At 37.4% G+C, this 10,453-nt stretch overlaps 2 protein-coding genes across 3 annotated transcripts; one reads left to right on the forward strand and one right to left on the reverse strand.

The window, feature by feature from the left end:
- Nucleotides 1-502: 502 nt before the first annotated feature.
- syce2 (synaptonemal complex central element protein 2) lies at nt 503-2,747 on the forward strand. Of its 2 annotated transcripts, none has more exons than XM_063884860.1 (5): nt 503-580; nt 1,107-1,234; nt 1,485-1,558; nt 1,664-1,778; nt 1,961-2,747. In XM_063884860.1, exons 2-5 carry the CDS (start codon nt 1,160-1,162, stop codon nt 2,159-2,161), a joined length of 465 nt encoding a protein of 154 aa, XP_063740930.1. In that variant the 5' UTR covers nt 503-580; nt 1,107-1,159; the 3' UTR covers nt 2,162-2,747. The 2 variants fall into 2 exon arrangements, with proteins under 2 accessions (XP_063740930.1, XP_063740929.1); XM_063884859.1 differs by lacking the exon at nt 503-580 and adding an exon at nt 771-859.
- On the reverse strand, nt 2,739-7,593 carry LOC134865337 (glutaryl-CoA dehydrogenase, mitochondrial-like). Its single transcript, XM_063884858.1, has 12 exons — nt 7,416-7,593; nt 6,856-6,965; nt 6,628-6,660; nt 6,368-6,508; nt 6,173-6,235; nt 5,600-5,770; nt 5,378-5,507; nt 4,883-5,099; nt 4,678-4,781; nt 3,909-4,034; nt 3,636-3,796; nt 2,739-3,246 (listed from the first exon to the last, which is right to left on the reverse strand). The coding sequence occupies exons 2-12, from the start codon at nt 6,956-6,958 to the stop codon at nt 3,173-3,175; spliced, it is 1,323 nt and encodes a 440-aa protein (XP_063740928.1). The 5' UTR covers nt 6,959-6,965; nt 7,416-7,593; the 3' UTR covers nt 2,739-3,172.
- Nucleotides 7,594-10,453: the final 2,860 nt, after the last annotated feature.

The raw sequence follows: 10,453 nt of genomic DNA on the forward strand, positions 1-10,453 counted from the left end.
TTCTCAAATCTTAATGCCCAAACACAATATGCCCACACACACACACAAACACACACACACACACACACACACACACACACACACACACACACACACACACACACACACACACACACACACTTTACAAAGAAAATAAAAAAATGAATCCTTTCTAAGACATTTTAAATTCTTTAAGGTCATAAATACATCAAATCTTTCTGACTTCCTGACTGGAAAGGTTTAAATTAAATCATGCCCCATTTCCGGATTTGTGTTTTTTTTTTATATTATATATATATATATATAATTTCTAAAAATCTTTCAATGGTCTCAATGGTAGTAAATAGGGGTTTCTGTCCATATTTTAAATGTGATGGTGATTACTTAAATTTGTGAACACATAATGTACCTGACCATTTTCAGGTAGGCCAACTCCTCTCTATTTTTTTTGGGGGGGGGGGGCACCTATTCCTAATATTATTTACTCTCTAAAGAGCTTCTACGGGGCTGCATACGTTTTTAGGTAAATAAAAGGGTTTAAAGCTTTATGTAGTAAATTATTTTGTATGTGCTGTAGCTACCCTCTACCTCTGCTAACAAGGTGAGACCATCTCCTCTTTTTAACGTAGCATTATAAATGTATTATAGTTTTTTTATTGTATTATTAAAATGTTCAACGTATAAAACAATATAAACATTAAAAAAAAACTGAGGATAATACACAGACTGTATAATATACAGTCTAAAGTTTATCGCTTTATACAAAGGGATAAACGTTAGTTTAGCGGTCGACAGTACATTAGCATTTAGCTTAGGCAGCTAGTGCAGATAGTTAGTTAAAACTTTAACGTCACACAAACAGCACCGGTCTGCACGACAAGTATGTTATAAGCAATGTTTGTAACATCACATTAATATAGCTATAGTCATTATGTGTTTTTTGTTATTTGTAAAGCTAAAGGTATAGTTACATTTAACAGCCTAGATGCTTAAGCTAAAGGAGTCTGTTAGCTAACGTTAGCTGTAGTTCATTAGACTTGAGACGTCCTCTTTTACTAACGTTACATTACACAGAACACCAGGTATTTCTTTTAACACACCTGCTAAACATTGTGTATGTTGGGCAGGCGTGTTTTGTTTTGTTCATTTTAGATTCAATCCTGCAGTCAAACAAACCGACATGGATTTTTACTTGAACGACCTACCATCCACCTCACTGTCCAATCCCAAAGGCGGGCATGAAGATTCACAGATGGTAACCGGTTATTACATCAATTTAAAAGACCCAGGAGTCACAAAATACGGTGTTAAAACAGTACAACAAATAATCCCATCTGCACGAGCATTCCTTAAATTTACATTTGTCCTCAATATATTTTAAAACGATTTTATGTTTACTGTTAGTGAATCTGTGAAACCATTATTGTACAGTAAATGTTTACTATAAGCCACCTTGTAATAATAAATACAATCATTTTTATTTTCCTGTGTCCTGGGCCATACAGACAGAAGACGCCGAATCACCTGGAGGAAAGTCCTCAAGCCTTAGCATGACTGATATTCAAGAGCAGAATACCAGGTACAGTATACAGTCCATTGCATTAACTTCAAGTGATATTTGATGAAGCAGTTGGGTCCACTTGCTCCAGGATGATGAATTTTCTATTGTCAATATCTATCTTAGCTTGAGAGTAACTGACATCAGCAGTAGAGTTCAGGAACTGGTGGAAAAGATTAACAACAGCCGCACTCGTGACCAGAAAGTGATGGACAGCTTCCAGGACAAGTTAGTGGAACAGGTGCAGGCTTATTTTTATCATAATTTAGTCTACATATCTATACATACTAAGCAAATACTCTTTTGTGAATTTCACTTTGGGCCTGAATACACTATATGCTTGAAATGCCAATTATGAAAGAGTGTCTTTACTCTGCCCACAACTGTTCTTTTCTAGACTTTTTTCTTTTTTTAATTCCCTAGGTGACAGAGATGTGTCAGCAGATGAAGGGGCAATTGTTCACAGTGTATGAAGAGAACAGCAATGAGATGCAGGTGAAGTTAATGGAGTTGTCGCAGGTGCTGGAGAGCTGCACTAAGCTCAACAGTGAGCTCAAGGAAGCCAGTCATGCACTGGCAGGTCTTAGAGGGGCCTTGGCTATTAACCAGACATCAGAACCCTAAAAATGAGTCGTTGTTCTGATGTCCGCATTATTTTTTTGAATTGTTCCGAGTTTGTTCATGTGCTCTTTTGTTTCTGTTGAGTAATCTGAATAGTTGCCTTACTCAAATGCTGGAGTGAAAAATATTACTCCTTTTGCTTTCCTATTTCTTCCTATTTTTCTAAGAATACATGGTACATTGTGTTTTTGCTAAAAGAACATTTTAGTATTTGCAGTTGCGATTCTTATATTTTCAGTAACTCAAACATCTAATGTGAATGTCTATCTATCCCTGGTTTGCAGTTTTTGCATATGTTCTTCAACATTCCCCGGAAACATTGTATTGCTTTTTATCTGTGCTAATAATTGCATTCAAAAAACACTCAAACAAAAGCTGAATCCAAGTTTTAAGTGTGTTCAATTTCAGCATCTGTTAAGTCAATTAAAAAACTATAACTAACAAACAGAATAAACCACATTATTTTTGTTCTTAGATGTTGACAAATTGCATCAAAACTTAAATGTGTAAGCTAAGATAGTGTGATCTTTAGACATACAATTACTAACATGATAATGTAAAATGACAACAGAAGGCAATGTCATTTGAGCAGAGGTCTGTATCAACAGATTTTTACATACTGATTCTCAGCTACAGTCATATCTTATCATTAATTTAAAGCCATTTATTTACATTTTTAATTTTCACAAACACTCATATTGCCGCAATTTAACATGCACCATGATTAATCACTGCCTAAAATATATTTCATATATTTCCGACATATTAACTGTACATTTGTCCTCACAGTTTTGACCCAATGCTTAGTTAGTTTGACCTAACGTATTCACCAAAGATTAACCAAACAGAGGCAGTGATGGACAGATCCTATCACTATTTTAAAACCATAAATGTAATGAGGTATTTAGGATTTATCCCAACAGGCAAATCTAAAAATGTATTTTTTACAAATGAGTTTGCCAAATGAAAAACAGGAAGCACAGTATGAATCCACATCAAATCCATTACAACATTTTACTTTTCAACAGTAAAAGACTGCAGTCCAGTGATGGCTCTGCCCAGGATCAAGGCATGAATGTCATGAGTTCCTATAAAAGAAAGGACAATGAGAACACTTTATCAACAACTGGTGTTCACATAGATGAGGAAATACTTCTCTTGCTAATAGCAGTTACTTCGATTAAGCATTTTCCAAACTTTCCTCAGTGCGCTTTAGATATGAGAATACACATTGTTTTAATTATAGTTTTGCCAAATTACAACAGGATAATTGATTTATTTTTATTATTTGTATTTGAGCTTGCTATGTATAAACATGATCTATATTGGACAGTGTTCTAAAAAGTGAATTTCTTAAATCAACCTCTCATAATGTGTACACTGCTGACCTCTAGGGGTAGAAGTACATCCTTGCAGCTAAGTTTCACATCTTTTTCACCAAAAAATGCAGACTAGATGTTTCCGGGTGTGTGCCTACCCTCGTATGTGTTGACGGCTTCCAGGTTCATGACGTGACGGATTATATGGTACTCATCTGCGATGCCGTTTCCTCCCAGCATGTCTCTGGCTTGTCTAGCAATATCCAAAGCCTTGCCACAGCTATTCCTCTTAAGCATGGAGATCATATCTGGTGCCGCTCTGTTAGGATAAGAACACATGTTAAAAGAAATTGTTTTAGTTTTTTAAGGATCAGCTGCTAACAACGCCAGAAAAGATGTAAACAATGTAATGACAGTAGGAGAAGACTCACTTCTTCTCATCAATAAGTCTTCCCAGGGTCAGACATGACTGCAACCCGATGGTGATCTCTGTCAGCATGTCAGCCATTTTCTTCTGCATCAGCTGGTTCCTGGCTAGTGGCACCCCAAACTGGATTCTGTTTGGAGGGGAGAAAAATATGAAAACCAATCCATTACAAAAAAAAGTTTGCATAACAGGAGGATTAGATATGGATATACACAGTATGGTAATGTTTAAACTTCCCCTGAGGTTGGACTTTGTTTGTCGGTTAGGTGGTTCGGCCTTAAAGGGATATTTATGATTATTTGTAGAGTTGGCGGAATGAGGTTCTTATCTAAAGTCAGGAGTATCCAAGACGCTATGTACTGCTTTTGACAGGGGCAGCAAAACATATTGAGACTCTTAAAAAACGTTGCCTGAAATTATCAATATCAGTTGTCAACTACATTTGTAATATTTTCACTGCTTAACCTTGTCATCAGACAGACCTTTCGTTTGGTTTACTTCATTGTGACTTTGGAATTCTAAATGTTTGGATTCACCAATGGCACACAATTACACATAGTGGTGAAGATATTCCCCAAAAAGGTGTACACAAAATCAACTGATATTTATTGTTTAATGTAAATCAAGTTTTACTGCTGCCCCCTTTCAAAGAAGGACTGGTAATACTCCGACTATAGATAAGAACCTCATACAACCCAACTATAAACAACCTAACAAACATGAACCCCTTCCATTTTAGTGAACACACATACTGTAAACAGAATGTCATTTACCTGTCCAGAGTGTACTGTCGGGCAGCATGGAAGCAGAATTCCGCAGCTCCCAGAGCTCCCCATGCAATGCCGTACCGAGCGTTGTTCAGACAGCCAAAGGGACCCTAATCACAGAGGTCAACAACCAAATAAATGTTAGATTTCAAGATACAGCACTTGATCTTAATGGTGTAGGAGAACTTGGACTAAAAGAGCAGCCACTTACAGCCAGACCGGAGACGTTGGGAAGCAGGTTCTCCTGGGGAACCTCCACTTCATCCATCAGGATCATGCCGGTGGCGGATGCCCTCAGCGAAAACTTTCCTTCAATCTTGGGGGTGGCAAAACCCTTCATTCCACGCTCCAGGATAAAACCCCGAACCCTGCCATCTTCACACTTGGCCCACACAACTGCGATGTCTGCCTCGGGGGAGTTTGTAATCCTAGCAGAGAGAAAAGAGTGAAGACCAATAAGAACATGAACTATGACGTAAGTATTTCACAAAGGGCTTGATTTGGCTTGTTCGGTATGGATCCAAGTTTCCCAAAAGAGGTCAACTTGTGTGATTTACAGCATTTGATTTCCTACAAACTGGCAGCTCTAGAGTAGAAGTCATTTTCACATTGTTGGTCTAAAAGCACCTCAGAATCTTCAATTTCTCCAATTCTGCTTTGAGATAACCCTCAAGAAATCTGATGCTCCTTGTATGTGACTACCCACCAGGTCTTGGATCCGCTGATGCTGAAGGTACCACTGGAGGGGTTGTATTTGGCCTTGGTCTCCATGCCGCTGGGATCACTGCCATGGTTGGGCTCTGTCAAGCCAAAGCATCCAAGGATTTCGCCACGAGCTGCGAGAAAAATAAAATCAGGAGGCACGGTAGTTAGTATTTCCTTTGGCCTTTTTTTCAAGCGTAACCAATGCAGAAAATGTCTTTCCCACCAAGTCGGGGCAGGTACTTCTCCTTCTGGGCATCCGTGCCGTAAGCATTGATCGGGTGCATGACCAGTGAAGACTGGACACTCATGACCGAGCGATACCCGCTGTCCACTCTCTCCACCTCTCTGGCTATCAAGCCGTACGCCACATAACTCACGCCTGCACAGCCGTACCCTGCAGGGTGAATAAAACACAGCGCAATATTGTGTAATGAAATATTGGGTAATGAAATGTACTGATTGATATTGTAATAACATCTTACATATAAGTTTATGTTGTGCTTGAATACATGAAATCAGTGTCAAATTCAAGTGTTTTCAGTAACATGACACAGTATAATGTATAATAATAGTGTTATACATTTTGTATACTCACATACTTAACATTTCTGAATAATTTAACAAGAGTTCTAATTTAGTTGCGTATTTTATATGATTTCATGGAAATGATTACATTATTGGGTTGCAACAAGGCACGTAAATAAGCATTGAAGATATTGTTATATAAACATTTGTTTCAATTATTTTTATATTCCATAGTACAAATTTGTACAGGAGTAGCTTTGTTTCCATTTACCTTTAATAGTTGGGCCTAAGACGCCCAACTCTCCCATCTCTGAGACAATCTCACGGTGGAAATCTGTAGCATGTTGGCAAAATAAAAACTGACAGTCAAATATTAAATCAGAAACAAAATACTTTTTGCACAACATACACATCCTTACAGTTGCGACTACAAAACAAACATAATTCCTCTGTATGCTTTGCTTACATTCATGTCTGTTCGCCATGAGAATGCGGGGCATGAGCTTTTCCTGGCAGTAGTCACGGAAGGAGTCCCGGATCATGATCTCCTCCTCTGTTAGCTGACTCTCCAGATTTAGGGCGTCCTGCCAGTTAAACACCACCTTGGCTGAGGGTCGAAAAGACATACACATAAACACACTGGTTATGTCACTGTCATGGGACAACAGTATGTGTGAAGAAATCTGGACAGTTCAGGATGTACTTGTTAAAAAAAACTTCACTCACGAGCCTTCGCTGGCTTTTTGATGTCTTCAACATCTAAAAAGGGAGAAAAACAAAAATGTGCTCACCTTACAGACATTTTAAAACTTATATCGGTTTACACGTCCTGTGAGTTTCTTCTCTTTTTGGACAAAGGTGACGAATGTGCGATATTTCTTTCAAGACAAGCACTCTAAACCTTACATTATCATATATTTCTATATATTAAAATAACTATGTTAATAATTGTACCTTTGGTTGCTGTTGCAGCTGTGCCCTGGGCTCTGGAGGCAGCAACAGCAGCACATTTCTGGCTGTTGCATAGCAGACGGGTGACAGCACCTCTGAGAGCCATTTCTTTTCTGAATAAAGTGGAAACCGGATGAAATATTTATTAAAATGTTAATAATTTATAATAAGTGAAAGCACATTTCAGGTTAGTGAAAACCAGATTGTCAAAACAATATTCACATAATATAATGTCCTTCATTTGCCATGATAAGTACAGTGGTTTTAATTGGCTCATAAAAACCCTTTCTTTTCGAGCATGAATTAATATTGTTGATTATCACTTCATGCGAGACTTAAAATAGAGGTTTGTGTATTGAATGGACAGTTGATTACAATACTGTTTTTTAAAGTTGTTTTTCTAAATCCAACTCTAGTCTGTTTACAATTTTTATCAGAGCCAACTAGCATGCTGTTGCTTTGTGAGCAACGTTCAAATAAACTACTTTAACTCTTACATGCAAAAACGTAATATAGATGTGACGTTTTTGTCAGAAAGATTTGTCTAAACTATAGTACAGTACCTTTTTTCTCACGGTGGGTTTTCTATAGAGCCGATGACTTGTCAGCGGTGAGTTATAAAAGTTGCTTAAGTAACATATCTCCGGGTGCAACGTCACAGCTATACGTGGTGTGACGCATGGTAGCTGCTGTCCTCCATGACAGGTGAGGCAGAAGACACTGAAGGCAATGCACGGCCAACAAGTGGAAGTTGCTCAACCAACATACAGCAGTGGGGAAGTAATGACATTAAATACACTGGAGAGGTTTATCTGTTGTGAGTGCTTCGCCATGCTTCCTGTACCGTGCATAGCGAACTGTTTAAAGGTCCAGGAGGCGTGTTGCCACATTCAAAATGGCGCATATTCAGTGCTGTGGGCTCGGGATGTGTGGAGGGTGTAGGCCCACCACCTCCAGTTCATTGGCTGGTAAAATAAGGAGCAATGTAGAGACGACCTGTCCCAAACCTCAAAAAGTGACTCTGCAGTAAATAACAGGTTAATACAACAAGAGCATTATCAAACATTCATATCTATGATTTTAATGTTGTAGCTAGGGGGATTTTGTCTTGATGTGCTAATATTGTGAGGAAAATGTGTTTTAATACATGGTATAGTAGAACTAAGGCCCTTATCCCTTGTGAATGCAGAATATAGAACAAAAAACGGTTTGCCCTTTGCTTACACAATTCTAGTTAAGAGGATTGGTGTTTAAAACCAAATATAAAACAAAAAATATTCCAGACCTGTAAGATAAAAATAAGTCAATAATGTCACCAAATTAGGACTGGATGTTCCCAGGTAGGCATTGCATACAATAAAGCACTTATTTAATTAATACCTTTTTCCATATTTCTAATTCATACACAAGTTAATTATATAGAGAAATATAGTAGGAAATAAAAAATCCAAAAGAGTTTGAAAAGTTTGAATATAGTTTTTTGTCATTTTAGTAACAAGGATGACAAAAATATACGTACCGAATACTTATATCTTATCATAAAAGTAGTTTATTGGACTATTCAAATCACCCCCAGCTGTCGCCCACACTTTGAATTAATCAAACAAAAATAAAGTATAGATTATACAGTATAGATATGGGTCCTCGGTATTTATATATGTGCTATATTTCAGTTTTTCATTTGAAATCAGTAATAGGAAGATTACATTTAGCCTTCTATTTATTATTCCTTGGTGCCCTTGAGCATGGCACCAGAAATCCCCCCCAAAACCCACCCCCCATTGCTCCCGGGTGCTGACAATAGCTGCCCACTGCTCCTAGTAGGATGGATTAAATGCAGAGGACAAATTTCCCTGTGTATGCTCTGCTCTGTGCATGTGTGTGACCAATAAAGAGGTTTTCATCCTCCGATTCTTCTTCTTCTACTACATTTACCTAGTTTCTTAGTTCAATAGCTGATAAATCTTGGGACTTGAAGGACACACCTACTTCAATTGGAATTTAGTGTTCTTGCCATCTTTTAATGTTATTTTTGAAATTTCTGCAATTTCTCGTTTTTCTTTTTCAACAGCTTCCATCTCATGTGACCAAGTGTTTCCATATCAATGCTTATACACTCGACAAGTAAGACACATCTCTTTAATTGGCTTTTAGTCATTTTGCTAGTTTTAAAAACATATTTGAATGAAAGTTCAGCAGTTTTCCATTGGAATGGTCAATGTATTATGTCAAGCTGCTTGTTAGTTCATAGCATCACCATATACACCTTGTATTCAAAGATAAAGGCTCAGTCATCGTCCACCAATGGGAGGGTTAGTGGTTCAGTCCCCAGCCTAATACTCTAAAATCAAGTGGGCTTTTAACATGAAATAACTCTCCAAAGAAGATGTTACCAGCAACTGTGCGCACATGTTTTTATTTCTTTGTTATTTAAGACTGTTAATGCTCTCATCAGGATTGAGAAGACACCTGATAACATGTTGTACCTTTAAATTATTCATTGCTTTAGCGACACACCTACACATGACACTTTTGTGGCCAGATCAGTCAACTGTCACAGTTCACCTTCACATGTATAAAACGTGATAATCTCTCCTAAATGACTTTCTAAAGGTTTTTTTGAATGTTTGTAGGAGTCTGTTTTTGTTGTTGTATCTTTGTAAACCATATCACAGATTTGCTACAGTTTGTCTACAAGTGCTGAGTGGAGTGCAGAGAGTAGAAGCCAGTCATTTATCTGCTATAACCAGTTTAACTTCTCATAAACGGGTTTTCAAATGATGGTAAGCAAAAGTAACTGTTTGCTTAGCTATTCATTTCTCTTGAATTTGTTATCGATAAGCATATTTCAATTCAATCAAGAGTAATTTCATGAGTTATAGAAAAAGGTTTCCTCAGAGTGCTGCTCTGGAGGATATACTCATAAGTAAATGTAGCAATACCAAATTATAAAAAAACGCTTAAAAAAGGTCTTATAATAAAATGACATTTAAGTATGTATACTGATAATCAGCCATAGGCTATCACACAAATAATACTGGTGGTGCAGAATGAATAGAATGTTTTTCACTTCTGAACTACAATGTAAAGTGTATTGATGAGACGTTTTGACTACTTTGAATACGACTGAGCAGTTTAATCTATTACATGAAACATTTATATATCCTCAGTATTGAGAACCTTAATTGGCACAGCAACTGAAACTGAAGAGGCCAAATGAATAGGCTACAGTGGAGAGGAGATCAATGAAAATGCAAAAATAAAGTGTGTACAATAAGTGAGGGCTAAAGCAAGCTTAGTAAATATAATATAACCATTTTCAACACTGCTGTGCTCTTTTTTTTAATTCACACACTAAAAGCAAAAATAATAATAAAAAACGCGGTTTGATTTCATTTGAATCATGAAGGAACGCCGTTAAATTTCCAACGTCCTAATAAAATGCATTATGTCCGTTAGAAACACATTAGTCTACACTCTTCACACATTCCACTAAAGTAACGGCAAACTGTTTTTGTTCTGCTCCGGCGTGCCCTGATTGGTTGAAGCAGCTGTCAGTCAAAGGGTTCTGTTCTCTGATTGGCTGCCTCACCTCTCCGTT

This window comes from Eleginops maclovinus, chromosome 5 (assembly GCF_036324505.1).
Source record: "Eleginops maclovinus isolate JMC-PN-2008 ecotype Puerto Natales chromosome 5, JC_Emac_rtc_rv5, whole genome shotgun sequence".
Classification (NCBI taxonomy): Eukaryota; Metazoa; Chordata; class Actinopteri; order Perciformes; family Eleginopidae; genus Eleginops; species Eleginops maclovinus.